Genomic DNA, 22,010 nt, shown 5'->3' on the forward strand with positions numbered 1-22,010 from the left:
TCACTCTTTACAGAGCTGACTGTGTTTTTCCTTTTCTTTCTTGGCTAAGTTGAATGGCTGCCCATCCTGTGCGTCTGATGCTGTTGCCTCTTCTGCCTCGATCGTGCGCCACTGCTCACCAGCCTTCTGGACCAGCTTGACCACTATTAAGCTTCTTGCTGTACAACACTGTGCAATCCTTACCCTCAGATGCTGTTGCTGCCACTACATAATCATAAACTGATTAAATTAACCGCTGCCCCACCTGATTTTCCCGCTTTGTACTATAATACTTTATACCAACAATGTTTGCTATCTGGTGTTGACCAGAGGAGGATGGGTTCCCCTTCTGAGTCTTGGTTCCTCTCAAGGATTCTTCCTCCTGCCCTTAGGGAGTTTTTCCTCGCCACTGTCACCACTGGCAACGCTCATGGGGGCTTGGACCTGGATTTTCTGGCTGTAATGCTAATGTTTCTGTAAAGATGCTTTGTGACAACATCTGTTGTAAAAAGTGCTATATGAATAAATTTTGCTTGCTTGCTTGCTATATGGGGCAGCACAGTGGCGTGGTGGGTAGTGCTGTTGCCTCACAGCAAGGAGGGCTAGGGTTTTCTCTGTGTGGAGTTTGCATGGTCTCCTCATGTCTGCGTGGGTTTCCTCCGGGTTCTCCGGTTTCCTCCCACAGTCTAAAGACATGCAGTTAGGCCAATCACGTGCTGTGATTCTGTATGTCTGTCTGCCCTGCGATGGACTGGCGACCTGTCTAGGGTGTATCCTGCCTTCCGCCTGATGACCGCTGGGACTGTCTCCAGCACCTCCCCGTGACCCTGAGGGAGAAGCAGCTTAGAAAATATGTGTGTGTGTGTGCTTGCTATATGACCTTACAGTCAACTCTTTCCTATATAGGCTAAGGTTACACAGTATAAACACTGATATGATGACTATATGATGTGTGTTGCTAAGTTAAAAGCGTGTATTCCATATAAATTGTAATGGGAATAAAGTTTAAGTGGTGTTGATAATGTAATCAATGCTGTGATTACTGTACTGTACTGTTTCTGTTTCAAAAGTTCTGTTTCATGTACAGGAGGGTGTGACCCAGAGTGAGTGAACTACTTTAATAAACTATTTTATACCAGACTGTACTTTGTCCTTCTGGGTGAAACCCCTGCCGGCTGTCAATGAGTTCCTCAGAGCACTTATGGATGATGAATGTGTTAACTAAGATCTGGTGCTTTGCGTCATGGTAAATCTCTAGGTAATCATCCTAACATTTAAGTTCACCTATCCATAATACATTTCCTGTTTCTGTGTGTTTGTGTGTGTGTATATATATATAATTTCTTACTCCAAAGGATGGCACAACTTTACTTTTTATATGGGTTACACAGGTTTTGAATAAATCTTTATCTTCAATAAATGGAATAGTTATTTAAAAGCTGCAATTTGTCTTTGTCTTGTATTAAAATTAGTAAATTTTTGGTTTCATTATATTCTAATATGTTATATTCAGCAAATTAACATTTTCAAAACATATACAATGGCACTTTGGTTGCTCTGGAGTCTGAAAGGTAAAACTTTCTTTGCACATTTATCCTGAAATATGTTGCATTAACATAACATAGCAGCAAGCAGTTAAGGCCACCATGACTGCGAGCAAATATTGCAAAGCTGTATTTAAAAATATTGTTTTTAAATTGGTAAAACAGTCTTATGTAATACTATACATAATATATGTTCTTTCACAACAGAATTTGGAGCAAAGGCTGTGCCAGCATTATCATTTGCGGTAAACCTTTATTGCTCATAGAGCAGCCTTTGGGTTTGTGCCAAACAGACTGCGTGAAGTTGCTCTGTACCCAGCAAGTTTAGTTCATGACAATCAGGTCTTTCACTGCATAATACTGTTTTATAGCATCAGTATAGTTAACATAGTTAGGTGTTATAGAGAAACACTGATTTGCATAATGTAAAGTTTGTACTGGGTAATTACGTATTCAGTAAATCATAGCAATAGATACATGAGCTTGTACATGCAAAAGTTTGGGTGCCAAATTGCATGTTTTGTTTTGTATGATGAAAAGTAGTTAAAACATCCTCTACAGAGAATGCACTTCTGCACATTTTAACGCATAGTTACTGATTATTATTATTTACAGACTTTAACATATTGGGGGAAAAATAAAACATACAATGTGATATGTGCTAAAGTTATGGCACTTTTATATTTTATGTTTTATTTTTTCCAATGGCGGCACGGTGGTGTGGTGGGCCTGGGTTCGATTCCCCTGCCGGGTGACCAGGGTCCTCTCTGTGTGGAGTTTGCATGTTCTCCCCGTGTCTGCATGGGTTTCCTCCGGGTTCTCCGGTTTCCTCCCACAGTCCTAAGACATGCAGTCAGGCCAATTGGACATGCTAAATTGCCCCTAGGTGTGAATGTGTGAGTGACTGTCTGTGTCTGTCTGTCTGCCCTGCGATGGACTGGCGACCTGTCCAGGGTGTATCCTGCCTTTCGCCCGAAGACTGCTGGGATAGGCTCCAGCGACCCTGACGGAGAAGCGGTTTGGAAAATGGATGGATGGATGGATGGATTTTTTCCAATATGTTAAACACAGTGAAAAAACAGAAACTGTGAACAAAAACACTTACATTTTAAAATCAATTATAGAAACATATTTTACATATGAATGTATTTTGTGTAGGAGATGTGTTACTTATTTTCACTCACAAAAAACCCCACAAAAATCATTTCACTACAGGTGTTCAAATGTTTTCATATGACTGTATGGGTTGGTTTCTCAGACAGATTAAGGCCTCATCCTGAACTCGAGGCATTCTAAATGGAGATTCTCCATTTAAAGGAAAACAGACCAAAAACAGTTCAAGACTAGGCTCAATCCCTATTGGAGGAACTGACCCATAGAGTCTAGTTCTGATATACAGAGTCTCATTACCAATGAAAGCTCTTTACACTGGTAGTTTGTTTGTCTGGACTCAGTTGAGCTGTTTTCATTGTTTTGTTAATTGGTAAATAATGCTTACTAGTTACTATTAACAATTATGGATTTACAGCACAGAGTTTTCCTCTGATTTGTGAAGTCATCTTAGATCACATAATTCTCTCAGTGTCAGACCTAGTCAGGGCTGACAGATAATAACATAATTCCTGCACCAGGATGCTTGGAATGATTCCACTGGACGTTAACCTCCGTCATTGCTGATAAAAATGTGTGTTAAGTCCCTTCATTTACTGTAAACTGAGCTTTGGCAGGTCTAGTTACGATAAGCAGGCGAATGAGATTTTCCCCCCTCTTGTTCTGCCCACAGGGGCAATAAAGCAGGTCCAAAGATCATACGGCACTGGCTGCAGACAAAAGGCGAGACAAGAGCGCTTAGTGGTCCAGTTTCACTGATCACCTCAACATATAATCACAAACCTGCTACGCTGGGTAAGTCCTGCTGGGATTACATTTCATATTGCAGCATCGCTACTTATTACAAGGGATTACAAGCAAAATGTATTATTTTATATATGAGTGATATATTCTTTATTAGATCATCTGCGTTTGTTATGTCACATTTAGCAGGTTATGATTTTTATATAATGTCACATTATGTTTTGATGAAGTGACTACTGATGTGCTACACCTGAAGTTTTTAGCATGGACTTCACTCTTTTACATTGTTATACAGGTAAACGGACAAAACCACAAAAGATGAAGGGCATTCTTAAAAATAAAACCCTGAGTAAGTGTACTACTGTTCATACTCATGATAATATTTTATAGTGTAACTTTAGTGATTATGTTTATAATACTATTTTATCATACAACTTGCATGAAACATATGATTGTGGAAAGGCACAGTGTAATATCAGTGGTCATTTTGTGGGGGGTAGGGGGTGGGGAGGTGGCACATGAGCCACCTCCCCCCCTCCAAAACTGCCTCCAGTACCAACTGAATAAATGTAATGCTACTATTATTGCTGCTACTAATAGTAATAACAGTAATAGAAATACTGTCATAGAATAGTATTTGTTAATTGTTGCTCTTCTTCTTCTTCAATTATTATTATTATTATTATTATTATTATTGTAGTTATTGTTGCTGTTATTATCATTATTATTATTAGTAGTAGTACTGTAGTTGATTCAGTTGTTATTGGATATAGCCTGAAGGTGCTCAGGTACCACTCCATGGCAACCCCTCATTTTATACTGTGAAGTTCTTCTCAGTATTTCACTACTTTTACTATAACCACCACTACAATTAACAATAATCTAATAATCTCTGTGCTGTCTCTCATTTGGTTCATCTAGAGATGAACCCTCTGACCAACGTTGAAGTGCAGAGCCACTCAATAGGAGCGGTGCGGTGGACACTTCCAGAGGAATCGGTGCAGGCTCACAGCTCAGCTCCCAGTGGCCAGTTCAAAAGCAGCATCACAACCTCCACATGCTCACAGGTAACATCCGCCACCTGGCCTCGGCTTCTGCACTCTGAAGTGCTTTAATCAGACTGGTTTTCTGCTTTGCTGCAGTGGTTAACAAAAGAACTGAACAGATTTGATTCACTGTGATTTGTTAACAATTTAAATAAATACAGAGCAGAAAACAGTGCGATTGCTGAATAGGAGATTGCCAGTAACATTTTACATGAAGACTATCATTATTAGAACTTCATAACCCAGTGCACTGATTAACATGTTTATAAAGACATTGTTTTTTGAGTATTTTTGAACTGCTGATGCCACTATTCGCAAGATACCATTTAGTTTATATATATATATATATATATATATATATATATATATATATAAACTAAATATATATACTATATATAACGAGCCTTAAACTAAATTAATTGACATTTGTTCCATTTTTAACACTGTTTGCATCATTCCCATGTAATGGAACCAGACAGAGACCTCGTTAAGAATTACATGTATCAATTGTATATATTTCTACTTAAGTCAAAATATGCAATTATGAAAAATTACGACTTTTCTTAAGGAGACCTGTGTGGCCGGACATGAACAGCTAATTCTTTTCAGCTTTCATTTCACATAACTATAATAACTGACAGTACTTAAACAAATTTAGCACATTTGGAAAAAAAACACTTGATATATAAAGTTCTGCCTTATTAGTTGCATTACTTGGGAATAGCCATTAATAACAGTGTATAAAAATAAAAACATCTATCACTAAAGTTTGAAGTCCCTAATAAAGTCAGTTACTTTATAAAACATTCTAATATATAGTTGAGAATGCTTTATGAATGTGTTATTCAATCTTTATACATGTGCTATAAAGTCCCAATGTATGCAGCCTTCAGATGAAGTGTTCCCAGATTACCTTATTGAGGGAATGAATAAAAATGCTGGATGCACAAAACAAGAAAGATCATATTTATTTGGACGTGAAGTGTAAATAGTATACAGTGCCAGTGTATCTGATGTCGAAGATGTGTATTTCTTCTATTTCATGCTAAAAGAAAACAATGATTTGCGATGGACTGCAAATAATCTTTAATCTAAAACTTCTTTTGATCTGATAATGTAATAGTGTACGTGTTGAAGGAACAGTTCAGTGAAAAATAAAATTTGGCCAGTAATATTTAATCAGAAAATGTATTCAATCAGCCAAGACATCAGGCTTAAAGATGGCTTCTATTGCTGTTCTTAACTAATTGTTGTTCTTTTGTTGTTTTCACATAAGTGCATTCCACAGTGTCAGAAACCACATAAACAATACTGAGATTAACATAAGTGTAACATCTTAACACTGTGTTGATTTAGGCATGCAGTTTACACATTAATTGTGGCTCCAGCGCAAAACAAAAGAAGCAAATTTCAGATACCAAACATTATTTGGCTGACTGAGTATTTTGAGAAAGGGGGATCTTGTGTAAATTTGATCTTACAATGCAGAGCATCATTCACATAATATCTTATTATTTAACGGATTGTGTGTTGCCCAAAGCAAAGACAGCGGCAGCAGACCTTGAAAGACCTCCGCAGTCTGCAGGAGTGTGTTCAGTTCCTCAACCACTGGAAACTACAGGTGGCACAAGTGTGTAAGGTAAGCGAGTGCCATGAGACACATAAAGAACATTTTTATGTTTTATGTTTGGTTTGTGGACAGTGTAAAACAATGTCTAAGACATGTTCATATAGATTTATGCTAATGAAGCATTTCCTTTATGGTTGTGATCATATCAATCAGGATCAAAAGGAACTGTTTTGACAGGGACGCTTAAAATAGTAGTAGTTGAATCACTTTCGTTAATACTCTTAACTCTCTGCTTTATGAGGGATTTTCCTTTGGCAGTAAGGTGCTCTCTTTCTATTTCTTTCAATATTATATAACTTTATAACTTTATAACTGACATGTAGAGCTTAACATAGACATAATCTTATCATATCATTGCAGTTTGAAAACAGTTAATTTATTCCTTTCTGAGGTTACAACTTTTTTATGACATCAATGTTTTGACGAGGTGGCATTTGATGACTGACTCATATACAGTTTCCACACATTTCCTTCAGAGCTGTAGTAAATCTTAGATGCTTGATTGAGGTTTATAGTCTCACTGAGTAGGAGAAAGACCTTAATGCAAGCAGATGTAATAAAGAATTGATCTAATGTTGTCATCTCATAAGCTCTGCTTATCACAAAATTGTATGCAAATTTGTAAACCAAAAAAAACCCAAAAACAATATAATGCTGGTTGTGCAAACCAGCATTATATTACAGAGGAGCTGTACTATAATACAGTGCGGGAGGTTTGTTAGGGTCAGCTCAAATTTGAAGTGCGATGTGAACACTGTGAATATAATGGCTTTTTTGCTGCTGATTAATATTATGCCTATATCAGTGGAAAGAACAGTAAAATCATCCATTCAAATAAAAAATACTAATAAGGACAAAGGAAGGGTATTTTAAAGTACAGTGCTTCTGTTCCTTGAATTTTACTTTTACTTTTTGTTACATGTACATTAGTTACTTATGTAAGTTTGACATTTTCCCCTTTGCGTGCAAACATCATGAATAATGATAAGCGTTGTCATTGGAGACATATATCTTCTCATCTTATCTCCCTCAGTGGCTTTATGAGGCTGATATGGCTGATTGTAGAAGAAGTTAATCTCTGTTTATGGCCTCTTGTTTTTTAAACCTTAACACAGCTGCTGACTAACTGTGGCTCTATGCAGGCTGTGTAGAGGCAGTCAGTATATGGGGGGCCAGGAGTCACAGGTTACTAGAAAAAATCCCAAATATAGATTCCTGCAGTAGAGAGAGGATTCAGAATGTCATAGTACTGGCAACATTATCATAGCATTAATAACATGAGAAATATTGCAGTGTCTCTTCTTTGTGATACTTTTAAAATAGCTTTTGATGAATGAAGCACTAATTATGCTCATGTATGTTCACAGAGATGTACTAATCTGGTTTGTGTGTGTTGTGGGCTTGCAGAAGGGTGATGATGCTGGTGAGGGATGCAGCAAGTGGGCCTGCGAAGCATCTGAGGAGCCTGAAGACCCCCGAACTGAGCGCAGTCTGGAGGAGAGCCGCAAACTCATTCTGCAGTGGGCCGACGAACTCAACAGCGTCGACGTGGTGAGATGCTGGACCAACGTGTCTAGTACACATTTGCTATGCACTTGCCAAATTGAGAGATATGTACACAGCAGTCTGACTAATCTAACCCAGATGCTATGTGTTCTTGCACTTGTCTAAAAAGAGTAAATGGAGACAGGAGAAGTTTGAGCATGGAGAGGCTGATGAGCAGCAGAAGAAGGATCAGAGTGAGCTGCTGCAGGACAGGGTCATGGAGTGGGCCAGAGAGCTGCAGAGTGTGTCAGAGGTGAGCGGTCAGCGGCCTGCACACAGATTTTGCCCAGATTGAATATCTTACTATAATATTCACTGAATACTGATTTAGAACTAGAGAAGTTCTAGTTACTCATACACTGAAACAGTGATGTGAGTAATTTACACAATTCAAAGGAGTAGCCCTACATCTCTTACACACACAAATATACAGTCAGGCACAAAACGTTGAACGATCCCTCGATCCCATGACATATTTCATTTTGTGAGTTCAGACTATGTTTTCAACATGGTAGTAGTATGAGGGTAGACTGATTGAGGGAGGGGGGAGAACTCTGAGATGTGGAGTTCTGCATAGCTTCTACCTGTAGCTATAAGGCCAAACCCCCCTCATAGCTGAAGTAGGACTGATGAACCAGGAGGAGATGGAAGAAAGGGTTTTAGGGTTTTCAATCACTTTTGTGTGTAGAGTATATGTCCTTAAAACGCCTCTTTTATATATGCCCAGTCCAGACTGATAAATGCGCTCCTCTACATTGCTTTGGGCAGGTCTCTGAAAGATCAGAGTCAGTCTACTATTTCTGAGCTGAGTGGCCTTCATTATGAAGCAGGACTTCTTATGCATGTTTGTGTTTATCTTAGAGCTGTGGAGTGCTAGGAGACGAGCTGGCGCAGACGCTTCGTCTCCTCGGCCTGAGAAAGAAGAGGCTGGTGACTCTGATGCCCCTGCTGGAGTTCATCACCTGGTCTTTACTGAAGGAAGACAGCAAGGTCAGATACCTCTACTCTGCTTCATTACAAACATTGATTTCTCTTCAGGCTTCTGGAGTTAGTTGTGGTCTAAAACGATCAGGGATGTTTATATGCGAACACAAAGCTGCCCCAGATCAATGAACAAAACCTTAGCAGCCATTTAAGCAATAGATATTTTGTCACTGTCCAAAAAATCTCAATTTTTATTTCCATAAATAATAATTAGCATTTTTTCTATATTTCTAGATCTACATCGCTTAAACACTGTTGTCCTTTACATTGTGTGAAAATGAAAAAATGAGCCATGATGACTGAGGAAAGGAAATTAATTCAAAATGACTTGAGATGAAATCTCTTCACATTATCTTACATTACAGTCAAGAATGTTTATTGCCTTCACCTGTTCCAAAATGTATAGATCACTTGCTGGAAGTGGGTTTTTACATATATAAGAAATATCAATGTTATATTATGATTAATAACATCTTTATTGGAGAAATTATAATGTGATTTCAATACATTAACTGTTATTTTCAAAAACTGCTATATTCAAAATTGTTACAGATGGACATTTATATTCAGCTGCTACTAAGATAAATGTCTTCTTGGTAGTCTATCATGCTGCAACTTTAATCGTGTATGTACTATGTACTAATCAAACATCACATTAATCTCATTATGATTCTGATCAGGCTTACACAAGGTTCAAGTAATGTTTCAGCACGTACTCTGGCAATTATCAAGCCCAATAAAACAGCTTTGTGTTTTATGAGACATGCAAAATGAGGTTATGGGAGCTAAGGCTAGGTTGATGAACCTGATTACAGTAAAGGCTGTTCAAAGTACAGTGCAAGACCTCGGAAGTTCAATTTCAGATTGAAAGGTATCAAGCTGATTAAACCCACATCTAGCAATGTTTTTTGGATCAGTAGATATCTTGCAGAATTTTTTCATGAACATATAGTTTTGCTAATTAAATGTATGTCTGTATTGACTCTCCTGGCTTTTATAATATAATCCTTGAGCATATGATAAGATACAGGGTCGAGATGCAATAAAGCAAGGTGTATGGAACAGAATAGATAACGTGGCACATTATGCGTGAAAGTAGGCAATCTAAAGCCACTTTGACCCCAACATAAATGAGATGCATATCACAGTGTAGGTAACGTCAATGTATGTGAGATATAGGACACAGATATGTGGCGAGTAGCAACCTAGACTTTATAGAGATATTAAAAAGCCACCATATTGCTACAACAAACATGTAGATTCTCTGACAGAAAAAAAACCCTAAAAACTAAAAGAATATTCTAGTCAGTCCTTGAAAAATGGCAAATGTCTGCAGAGACCAACAAGCTAACTATGTGGTGAAAATGAACAGTTTCACATAAACTTTCTGTTTCTTTAATTAATGCAGGATATGGTCTCTCAGCTGTGGCTTTCTGCTAAGCAGCGCTCCTGGAAAGCAGGTGAGAAATAGGAAGATCATCACAGTTATGATTCTTTAATGTGCATGTAGATATAAAGGCAATGAATTAAGGTGATTAAGATATTACATTACTTCATCTATGTAAGAAATTACCTAATATTTCTAGTTTAATTACAAACTTTGCTGTCACAGCTACTTATTGTAGTCTTTCCACTGTGCTTTGTTTCTGAAACAGGCACACAGCGATACATCCCCAACTCAGGTACGTTTCCATAAATAACTGAAAGCTTTTTTATTGACGCTGTCGAAACAAAACCTTATATCTCCATTTCTGATGTTTTTCTTTTTTTAACATAATTAATATAAATATAAATTAATCTAAATGAATAAACAGGCAGTGCTTCCCATTGTGTGAGCATTTCATGAGTATTTCATGGGGGACAGTCATGGGCTGGAGGTTAGGGAATCAGCCCTGTGACCAGAAGGTTGCCGGTTCAATCCCCTTGGCTGACAGTCCATGACTGGAGTGCCCTTGAGCAAGGCACCTAACCCCCAATTGCTCCCCGGGCACTGTGGATAGGGCTGCTCACTGCCCCTAGTGTGTGTGTTCACTAGCATGCATGTATGTGGGTGTTTCACTGCACAGATGGGTTAAATGCAGAGGTCTAATCCTACAGTGACAAATGGCTGTAAATTCAATTCAATGATGAATGAACTGATCGAAATGGTGCAAAATTGCTCTGAATTAAATCTTTCCACATTAACTTTTAAATAAAACATTAAAATCTAAGATTTTTTTCTTCTGTAAATATGAGGTTTCATTCAGACAGCGACAATATGTTTCAATATGTTTAATAATAATTGACATGAAAAAAGCATTTTGATTCAAACAGATTTTCATCTGTTGTGAGTACATTTGAGCCTTCATTAATATCTTATGTTTCATTTCTTTCTAGTATGGAAATGGGTCACCAGTGCAGCAGGTAAGTTTATTAATTCTGATATAAAATAGCTTTTATTTCTTATGATTATCAAAATAAAACACTACAACAACAACAAAAACAACAACAAAACTTTATATCTCAGTTTTTTTAAACATGTATTTAATTTAAAAACACTAGCTGCCGCTTACATTGAGTGAACACGTCAATGAATAGACACTATACCGTATAACTGATATGATCTAAAAATCACTTTAAAATCATTTATAAGTTAAGGATATTTTTTCCTGCTCCTGAGAAGTTACTATTTTTGAGATACAATGTTTTGTTCTGACAGCAACAATAAGCAATATTACACAGTCCACAATTATATTATCTAACACCAAACATTAACCTACACCTCGCTCTTCTCTGTAACACAGTTGACATTACTCTTGACCCCATAACCAACCACAAATGGCTGCAGCTCTCTGAAGACCAGAAGAAGGTCCAGGAAAGCCTGCAGGAGACTGACCTGCCATTCAGCCCTCAGCGCTTTGATGGCTGGCCGTGTGTCCTGGGCTGGGAGGGATACATGGGTGGGCGCCACTACTGGGAGGTAGATATAGCAAACAATGGCTACTGGAGAGTGGGGGTCACCACTGCATCTGCCAAGAGGCAAGGACGCATTCCCATGAAGCCCTCCAAAGGCTACTGGACCCTGTGGAGGAGCACTCGGCATTTCTATGCCTGCACTGAACCAGAGATCCCCCTGCCGCTCACGCTAGTGCCCAAGAAGCTGGGGATTTACCTCGACTATGATGAGGGCCAGATTTCCTTCTACAACGTAGAGAATAAATCTCACATCTACACCTTCACCGGCCACTTCCGTGAAAAGCTGTACCCTCTTTTCGCCCCTCTGGATGGAAGGACTGTCATGACTGTATCAACTCCTGAAGATGCTAGTAGTTTGAAAAGGTGTAAACCAGTTTAAGAGCAGGTTAAGTTTACCAAGTTTCACAAATTTGCTCTAGAGAACAGAACGTGTAGAGCATGCTATGTATAAGCTGTGCCATTCAAAGTAGTAGCACCATTAGTTAATATATTTAATATATATGTAAAAAAAAAAGTATTTGCCTAATATTAAAGAGGTGTATAAACATTTAGGAATTAGAATATCGTTACTGTCATATTAAAACTTGGTAATCTCATGATGAACCACAAAGAATGGGCCAACATTACTTTCAATGATATCTCAACAAGTTAATATATGATCCTCACTACCAGAGGGGCAGGTATGAGGACCTTTAGGAGCTTTTTCAAAAAGTAAGTTACTTCAGTGGCCAGACTGAACGCAGGCATCATACTACCCCTACCCGAAAGTGCCTGGTATCATAGAATAATCATATCTTTCCCCTGCCCTCTTTGTGGGCAGGACCCACAGCGATCAGTCCCTTCCTCCATTTCCTTTCAGTAAAAATCATTAGCTGAAGCTTAAATGAGTGTAAACAAAAGTTCACTATTATCATTCTATCTTTTTTCTTTATTTGTTTACTATGTATAGAGCTTTCCTTCAGTTATGTTCACCTTTTCACCTCTTAGTCTTTCAGTCTTTCGTGTACCCTTCCATTCAAATACAAGACCAACTTGTTTATATGTTGACATGTTAATCTAACTATACAAACATCATCTAATTATTTCTTTATATGTCTACAGAATAACCCTAGACAAATACCATAAAAAGCTAATGTGTGTACTGTGTTTTCTGTTTCTCTGTAGTTGTCCTTTTATTACTCTGATTGTTACCTGGCTGCACTTTATTTTAGAATGCGTGTCAAAGTGTGAACTCAAATGATTACACTAGTGTGTACATCTATGTCAAAAACATTACTGTTCACTTTAATGGGCATTGCTGTACTTGATATGAGCAGAGTACAGCAAAGAGTACTTACAGTAAGAGAAGGAGCATCACTACCTCTTGTTTATTTGGAAATTAAGTAAGATTTGGTCATCTTTATATGAATATATGTTTATATATAAAATGCTAATATATATTTCTGTGATTGCGATTGATTAATAGCAATGTCAGAATAAAGTATGTATGTATCCATTTGACTCTGACTGAATTTAATACACCTCTTTCAACACAGTCCCCTCTAATATGCAACTTTTTATGTGAAACATAGAGGTAATTTTTTTTGTATCTTCACTAAAAGTGGTTAAAAAGTCATTGAAACTTCACTCACATATTACTTGCTGCTTTCACACCAGCAGACTCCTTGCAGGTGCCCCTAATTTGAATACGTATATGTATATGTAAATCCATATACGGGCTACAGTGACTGCACATGAAACACTGCTTACTTTCACTTCTACTGTGAAAATCTGCTCACTAACCGACAAAACTTCACTAATGACTGTCAAGGCAGGGCGTGTCTTATAAGTGAAAAGAACCTCTGCATGTAATGTTCCTTATTCGGTCATGCCGGTGTTGATGTGGGGTAATTCTCTGGCTCCATGGTTTTCTCACACAGCCAGGGTCCATACACCTTACAGTTAGCGGCAAACACACTTCCGTTCCCCCTCAGGTCTGCACAGTCTCTCTCCTCTGAGTCCCACTGCAGCTTTATGCTGAAAGCACACACATGCACAAAATATCAGGGCACAAAATGTAGATCAGCTTAAATCACACCTCCTCCAACTCATCAGCTGACTACAAAGACCTTCCTCAGGACCTGAGTTTGACACTCCTGATTTAATGGATTTCAAGCATGAACAATATAAATTGCCTTGTAATACTTGTTTGTTGCTTGTGGATTGAGGTACAGTCATAAGCAAAAGTTATTTTGCATGTTGATTTTTAAAATGAAAATAAGTTAACACATCCTCAACTAGAAACACACTTAAACATGTCTTTTTTTCTTGAATTTTACAGCACAGTCTCTATTCATTTAAAATGTTAGAAAAAGTTAACATCAAATAGAAAATATGTGTCAAATGTGCAGAAGTGTTCTCTGTAGAGGATTTATTAACTTATTTTGCCTTAGAAAATTAACAAAACATGTCTTATGACTATTTAGCATTCATTGTTCAGAAAAAAAATAGTAAATATTGTCATTTATTGCACTCCTTCCACAGGATTAAATGACCATGCTACTAGGTCATACACCTACACACTGTTAGAAATAAAGGTTCTGTGCACATACATCCTAATGTTTTACAACAGAACAATAAAATAAAAAGCCTGGAGACGAGAAAGGGTGTGTGGAGTCAATGCCCAATAACCCTAACCCTACCCATCCCAGTGAGAAGAGGGGCACTGCCCCAGTGACAGTTTCACACCATTATTTCTGAAAGTGTATATGCATATATACATATAATATGCTCCACTCTCCTCTGTACTCTGCTTTGACAGAACTCTTTGAAAAATATTATTCTCAAAAATACCATGAGGCATTATACTCTGTGGCCAGCACCTTGTACCTACATTCATTGGCCATTTAATCAGGTACACCAACCAAGTAGATGCACTTTGCCTTAGAAGTATGCAAATTTGCAAACTACAGGGAGATTCACTCGAAAGAGGCCCCAAATATTCTGTTGTAACTCCCGTTAAGATGAAGCAATCAGAAGGAAAAAAATACGTTACACTACCTCGATGTATATGTAATAAATTGCATTACATGTGATGCTGTAAGTGATCTCCGTTTTCTGCCAGACACATGAGGGGTTACAGGGGGACGCACCCAGAAGTTGCAAATGGAGGTTAAATGTTGCGATGGCTGGGGTCCACCCCATCCTTTTTTTTGTATTGTTGTTGCTCAATAAAGAAATTATAAAAAAAAAAAAAAAAAAAAAATGTTGCGATGGCTGTCTGGCATCTACCTCCTCGCTCAGACACAAGGGCATCTTGGCTTGTTCAAAGCTCCATATACTGAGGAGCACATTGCATGTTGTTTCATTCAGATTGCTTTGTCCTAGCGAGAATTATTACAGAATATTCAGGGCCTCTTTTGAGTGAATCTCCCTGTATTTAAAAACATGGACAATCACGTTAAACTACACTTTATTACACAATATATCATATTGCCAAACATTCCTTGAAATGTTATGAACAATCAGTATTAAAATAGGTTATGTTCCATGCTGGTGTCCTCTCTTGCCCTTCTTAAGTCACTATAGAGGATCCAACAGTCACAGGAGAGGATAATGTTTACTGTATGATCATTGTTGATCAGCCATCAGCAACCAGATTCTCATTTTAATGCAATGTTTACATTTCTTTTACATACTGCTGTTTTGCTGATTTATGATGTATCTGCCTATCTGTCTGTCTGTCTATTACACCCTATCCAACCTGTCTAATGACGATCTGCTTCATGAACTGAAGCGGGTGTAATGGAGCAAGAAAACTTCACACTGATCAGAGCACCAAGAATCAGCTGCTTAAGCATTATGTTGACTGTCAGGAGTTCTGAAATGATCAAATAATCAGAATACAGAAGGATCACTGATTGGGTACATATATAACTGACAGATACTTACAAGCTGTGCTCATGGAAAGATGTCCCATCCTGCCAAATCCACACACCCTCTTCCTGAGAGTCAGTGAGGCCCAGCCAGAGAAACGGCATCTCAGAAAATGTCATCATTTGTCCGAGGATAAACTGCTGTAAAAGGTGTTGATAAATGATTTTTAATGCACAATTTAGAGTTTCCTATTTAAAACTGAGAATTTAAAATTAAAATTCAAGTTCAAAATTATTACTTTTGAACTTGAAGTAATTGCTGTTAGCCGATTAGTACTGCATCACTTCAGTAACATGTAGGAGAAAAAGGTTCTGCTCTAATGACAGCGAGTCCTCAATATACTCTTACTTTTCTGAACTCCTTTATTTAACCTGTTTTGTTCTCACTCATTGTTGTTTCTACTAGGCTCTGAATGCATCACTGACATAAACGCTCATCAGCTCATCCATCTATCAGCTCATCCATCTACCATCTCAGTGGCATCTTGAATGACTGCCAGACTGGCATTGTGCTCTCTGCAGTAGTCCACACTCTCTGCCCACTTGCGATCCTTCTCCAGGCCAACAGAGAAGAAGTAGCAGTGGCCCCATAACCAGTGCCATTGCTTTGGGCAAAGTTGACATCTGGAGTCTGCCAAACATAGAGGAAAAGAGGACATGAAGATGTGTGATTGAGACTGTGCGAGAGGCCTAGAAGAGGACAACATTCAGTGAAAATGTTGAAGTGAAAATTTTCTGCCATTTTTATGCAAATTTCTGCATAATTTTGTGGTTGTGATGTGAATGATGCCAGTCACAATGATTTGATATGAAGTAGGTTATTGTTGAGAAATTGACTCAAATTTCTATACAGCGGTGGTGATAGGAGACAGGAGTTGCATTGCAAATATTACAATTAAACAGATTGTTGTTTAAACAATCAATTAACTTAAATGTGTTTTATATTGTATGTAATTTTGAAAATTGTAACATAATGGTAAATCTGACAAGTTTTATTTGGATAATATTATTGCCTTAAAATGTCCTGCATGCACCTCTCCACCATGAATAGATTTGGACAGATAAAAATCTTTACAAAAATATTCTCAAACAATGTCTTAGACATCAGAAAGTGTATTCATAGCCATGTGTACAATATTTTTCTGTGAGGGACCTTAGATATCTGCTTCCTATCACCACCACTGTGAACAATTCTACAAAGGCTCACATCATTGTGCAGCTGAATTTTTATTGATTTTTTAAATGTTCTACATCATTTGAACCTGGCAGCTGTCCTTCAGCTTGTGTAAACATTTCACGAATTCACACAAAATCGAAATTCTCCAAAATCACTTGTAATAAAACATCTTTTACATTAACTTACATTAAAATGAAGAACCTTCTCTTGTGAAGTTACTATTTTGGAGATGCATGTTTTCTTTGGACAGCAATGAAATATAGGGTTCCTTTCTTCTCTCTTATATCTACATAACCTCCATAACAATTTCATAGTACGTACTAAACAATTACAAAGTAGTTACTAATAATTACAAAGTAATTCCATCCATCCATCCATCCATCCATCCATCCATCCATCCATCCATCCATCCATCCATCCATCCATCCATCCATCCATCCATCATCTTCCGCTTCTCCGGGGTTCGGGTCGCGGGGGCAGCATCCTGAGCAATGAGGCCCAGACCTCCCTTTCCCCAGCCACTTCCACTAGCTCCCTGGGAGGGATTCCGAGGCGCTCCCAGGCCAACTGGGTGATATAGTCACGCCAGCGTATCCTGGGTCTTCCCCGGGGTCTCCTCCCCGGTGGACTTGCCTGTGACACCTCCCAAGGGAGGCGTCCAGGAGGCATCCTAACAAGATGCCCGAGCCACCTCAACTGGCTCCTCTCGACGTGTAGAAGCAGCGGCTCTACTTTGAGTCCCTCATGGATGACCGAACTTCTCACCCTATCTCTAAGGGAGAGTCCAGCCACCCTGCAGAGGAAACTCATTTCGGCCGCTTGTATTCGCAATCTCGTTCTTTCGGTCATTACCCAAAGCTCATGACCATAGGTGAGGGTGGGAACGTAGATCGACCAGTAAATTGAGAGCCTTGCCTTATGGCTCAGCTCTTTCTTTACCACAACAGACCGGTAAAGAGCCCGCATCACTGCTGACCCAGCACCAATCCGCCTGTCAATCTCCCGCTCCCTTGTACCATCACTCGTGAACAAGACCCCGAGATACTTGAACTCCTCCACTTGAGGCAAGAGCTCATCCCTGACCCAGAGAGGGCTCTCCACCCTTTCCCGCCTGAGAACCATGGCCTCGGATTTGGAGGTACTGATCCTCATCCCGGCCTCTTCACACTCGGCTGCAAACCAATCCAGTGAAAGCTGAAGTTCACGGCCTGATGTCCCCAATCGGACCACATCATCTGCAAACAGCAGTGATGTGACCCTGAGGTCACCAAACTGGACACCCTTCATCCCCTGACTGCGCCTAGAAATTCTATTCATAAAAATTATGAATAGAATCGGTGACAAAGGGCAGCCCTGATGGAGTCCAACTCTCACTGGGAACAAGTCTGACTTACTGCCGGCCATGCGAACCAAACCCCTGCTTTGTTTGTACAGGGCCTGAATGGCTCGTAGCAAAAAGCCATGTACCCTGTACTCCCGAAGCACCTCCCACAGAATACCCCGGGGAACACAGTCGAATGCCTTCTCCAAATCCACAAAGCACATGTGGACTGGTTGGGCAAACTCCCATGAACCCTCCAGTATCCTGGAGAGCGTAAAGAGTTGGTCCAGTGTTCCACGACCAGGGCGGAACCCGCACTTTCCAAGGCCTCACCGAACTCTTCCCACACCCGGGTTTTTGCCTTGGCAATGACTGAAGCCGCAGATCGCTTGGCCTGTCGATACCTGCCAGCTGCCTCTGGTGTCCTACAGGCCAACCATGCCCGGTAGGACTCCTTCTTCAGCTTGACGGCATCTCTCACCTGGGTTGTCCACCACCGGGTTCGAGGATTACCGCCCCGACAGGCACCAACTACCTTGTGACCACAGCTACAGTTAGCCGCTTCAACAATGGAGGAGCGGAACATGGCCCATTCTGAGTCAGTGTCCCCCACCTCCCCCGATATCTGGTCAAAGTTCTGACGGAGGTGTGAGTTGAAGATCAATCTGACAGGTTCTTCTGCCAGACGTTCCCAGCAAACCCTCACTATACATTTGGGTTTGCCTGGTCTGACTGGCATCTTCCCCCACCACCTGATCCAACTCACCACCAGGTGGTGATCAGTTGACAGCTCAGCTCCTCTCTTTACCCGAGTGTCCAATACACATGGCCGCAAGTCCGATGACACGACTACAAAGTCAATCATTGAACTGCGGCCTAGGGTGTCCTGGTGCCATGTGCACTTATGGACATCCTTGTGTTCAAACATGGTGTTCGTTATGGACAAACTGTGGTTTGCACAGAAGTCCAAAAACTGAACACCACTCGGGTTCAGATCAGAGAGGCCATTCCTCCCAATCACACCCCTCCAGGTCTTACTGTCGTTGCCCACGTGAGCGTTGAAGTCCCCCAGTAGGACAATCGAGTCTCCAGGAGGAGCACTTTCAAGCACCCTTCCCAAGGACTCTAGGAAGGCTGGGTACTCTGAACTGCTGTTCGGTGCATAAGCACAGACAACAGTCAGGACCCGTTCCCCAACCCGAAGGCGTAGGGAAGCTACCCTCTCGTCCACCGGGGAAAACCCCAACATACAGGCGCCGAGTCGAGGGGCTATAAGAAAGCCCACACCTGCCCGCCGCCTCTCACCATGGGCAACCCTAGAAAAGAATAAAGTGCAGCCCCTCTCAAGGAGATTGGACCCAGAGCCCAAGCTGTGTGTTGAGGTGAGCCAGACTATATCTAGCCGGTATCTCTCAACCTCGCGCACCAACTCAGGCTCCTTCCCCGCCAGTGAGGTAACGCTCCAAGTTCCAAAAGCCAGATTCAGCAACCGAGGATCAGAACGCCAAGGCCCACGCCTTCGGACACTGCCCGATCCACAATGCACCGCACCCCTACTACTGCCCCTCCCATCGGTGGTGGGTAGATGGGAGGGGGGACTCATGTAGCTCCTTCGGGCTGGGCCCGGCCAGGCACCATGAGTGAAAGCCCGGCCACCAGACCCTCGCTGGCGAGCCCCTCCCCCAGGCCTGGCTCCAGGGTGGGGCCCCGGTAACTCTGATCTGGGCAGGGTACACAAGTCCTGCTTTCTTGTTTTCATAGGGGTGATTATGGATCACACTTTGTCTGGCCTGTCACCTAGGACCAGTTTGCCATAGGAGACCCTACCAGGAGCTTTTGCTCCAGACAACATAGCTCCTAGGGTCATTCAAGCACACAAACCTCTCCACCACGATAAGGTGGTGATCCATGGAGAGGATTACAAAGTAATTACTGTAAGTAAATGGTTAAATCAAGTAAATACATTTATTACTAAGATTGATACCATTAAAAACTGAACAAGGAGTTAAGAATGTTGTTGTTTAGGGTAATATAACCATGGGCTTAGTCAAAAGTTTACAGTTATCAATTAAATGGATTATGAAAAATTTTAAATCACTTTTTAACATCTTTTTTTAACCTCTATAATGTCATGGCTGTCTACATCTTAAAGCTCATCATTTAATAACTGTATGTAAAATGTAAAATATATGAGCTATTAAATTACAGGAGTGAGGTACAGAAGTGTTGACCTTCTGCCGGGTCTGTGATCTCCTTTGAACATAATGGGTGGATCAAAAAAAAAAAAAAAAAAAAAAAGAATAAAGGCAGAAGGTGAATTAAACCTAATTTAATTTACAGTATACTGCAAACGCTTATCAAGATAGACAGTGATCATGTTTCCGAAGAAATCAAACATAAATGTTAATGATTTTAACTCCTCAGTTTTAACTGTAAACTACAATCTAATTGTTATAAACCTGTGAGTTATACCTCTATTTAAGAGTTTCCTTAAAGCCTGGCATTAGTCCTGTTTTTGACAGTGACAAAACTATGGTTAATGAAGTTATTACCACTTCTTCCTGCCAAATTCTATTTGGCTTTTGTTCAAAATAACCACAATATGACTCTCTCATACAGAGATGCTAACAGTACTTTATTAGGACTGTGGTGATGTATGCATCCATGACAGGCCAGAGTTACTGAGGGGACATCTCCATAGGTGGTCAGTACTGCGCAAGACCCAAAAGCTCTATTCCTGGGGCGAGGCTGAGCTGAACCGTGCTGAAACTGATATTGAAGAATGGTCATGTCTGAGGGCAAAAGGGCAGGGGCCTAAGCCCCCTTTAGGGGTCTACTAGTGCATGTGCATGAGTTTAAGAAGTTAAAGGATTAACACTCAGTGACATGAGAACAGCTATAAAGCCATGCTGGAGATGCTACATACCTTTGGTGGCATGATGAAGCAGTGTTGTGAGCTTCTGGAGGTCTTCACGAAGCTGTAATATCTCTATCTCTGTGCTGTTGTTCCTTTCACAAGTTCTGTTACTCTGCAGGTCTTCAGACACATCCATTCGCAGTACTGAAAAGTAAAAAAAGGACAGACTAGCACACCACTTTCAGCAGAACTGAAACTGTCTCTGTGTCGCAGCATGTGCCCAGTTTCTATAGAAAGTAAAGGTGAGGGGAAAGAGCCCAGTTTAAATCATGCTTTTCACAACAGACATTGCCCCAAAGCAGCTTTCTAGAAATGCAAGTCCAGACCCGTAATTAAAAGCTTTCTAATAACAAAGTAGAAATGCTGTGTAATGACACACAGATTTAAGATGCAGACAAGATCATTCTGTACGTTAAGGGAAATGTCCCTGATTTGAACAGTTTTGAAATCAGACTTACAAAAGGTGGCACATGTAAACAGTAGTGCTTTGACTAGCAAGACGACAGTAAAGAGAAGCGCCAGCCTCATCCACACTTTATCAGTCCTTTTACCCATATTGGGTTCTCTTTCTGTGAACACAAAAACAAAGGAAATCACAAAGTACAACTGAAAAAGCATTTTTTCCCCTTAAACCCTAATGACTCATTTATTGACCTACACTTCAACTCCTCATTCTCACTACAACACAATTTAAATAAGAATATCACAATAAATATGAATACATAAGAACAAGAATACTAAGCCTAGTGTTCAAGAGGTGAATAATTTACATATTTTTAAAAATATGTTTATAACTACCCAGCAATTAACAGAAGAGTGTCATTGGAAGCCCATACCTGCCTTTGCCCTGGTGCTATCAGCACGATATTCTGAACTGATTTGAGGCTCCATAACTCTGCAGCTTGTCTTGCTTCAGCATATCCGTTGAACTACTACATTTTTTCATGTTTAGGACAGCAATAAGAGGCCCTCTACCCGGAATGTTCCTTCCTCTTACCGTTTCAACAGCAACACCCCTTCTTCAGGCGTGAAAAAAAAAATTTCTGCTTCCACTGTGAAAATACAAGGAACTGGAGAAAGGCACACAACTGATTGTTTTTCAAGTGTGAAACCAATAACTGTCAATAATGTTTTATTCTTTTTC

At 40.0% G+C, this 22,010-nt stretch overlaps 2 protein-coding genes across 3 annotated transcripts; one reads left to right on the forward strand and one right to left on the reverse strand.

Annotated features, from left to right (window-relative positions):
• Nucleotides 1-3,388: 3,388 nt before the first annotated feature.
• Nucleotides 3,389-11,916, forward strand: si:dkey-219e21.2 (E3 ubiquitin-protein ligase TRIM39). The gene is made up of 11 exons (XM_037544292.1): nucleotides 3,389-3,428; nucleotides 3,673-3,726; nucleotides 4,299-4,444; nucleotides 5,964-6,062; nucleotides 7,461-7,604; nucleotides 7,729-7,851; nucleotides 8,460-8,588; nucleotides 9,991-10,042; nucleotides 10,238-10,264; nucleotides 10,959-10,985; nucleotides 11,366-11,916. The coding sequence occupies exons 2-11, from the start codon at nucleotides 3,696-3,698 to the stop codon at nucleotides 11,914-11,916; spliced, it is 1,329 nt and encodes a 442-aa protein (XP_037400189.1). The 5' UTR covers nucleotides 3,389-3,428; nucleotides 3,673-3,695.
• On the reverse strand, nucleotides 11,063-21,954 carry LOC108430059 (C-type lectin domain family 12 member B-like). 2 transcript variants are annotated; one of them, XM_017702234.2, is made up of 6 exons: nucleotides 21,703-21,954; nucleotides 21,325-21,435; nucleotides 20,876-21,010; nucleotides 15,922-16,082; nucleotides 15,468-15,592; nucleotides 11,063-13,553 (listed from the first exon to the last, which is right to left on the reverse strand). In XM_017702234.2, exons 1-6 carry the CDS (start codon nucleotides 21,755-21,757, stop codon nucleotides 13,403-13,405), a joined length of 738 nt encoding a protein of 245 aa, XP_017557723.1. In that variant the 5' UTR covers nucleotides 21,758-21,954; the 3' UTR covers nucleotides 11,063-13,402. The 2 variants fall into 2 exon arrangements, with proteins under 2 accessions (XP_017557723.1, XP_017557730.1); XM_017702241.2 differs by having other exon boundaries at nucleotides 21,707-21,790.
• Nucleotides 21,955-22,010: the final 56 nt, after the last annotated feature.

Source organism: Pygocentrus nattereri, chromosome 13 (genome assembly GCF_015220715.1).
Source record: "Pygocentrus nattereri isolate fPygNat1 chromosome 13, fPygNat1.pri, whole genome shotgun sequence".
NCBI lineage: Eukaryota > Metazoa > Chordata > Actinopteri > Characiformes > Serrasalmidae > Pygocentrus > Pygocentrus nattereri.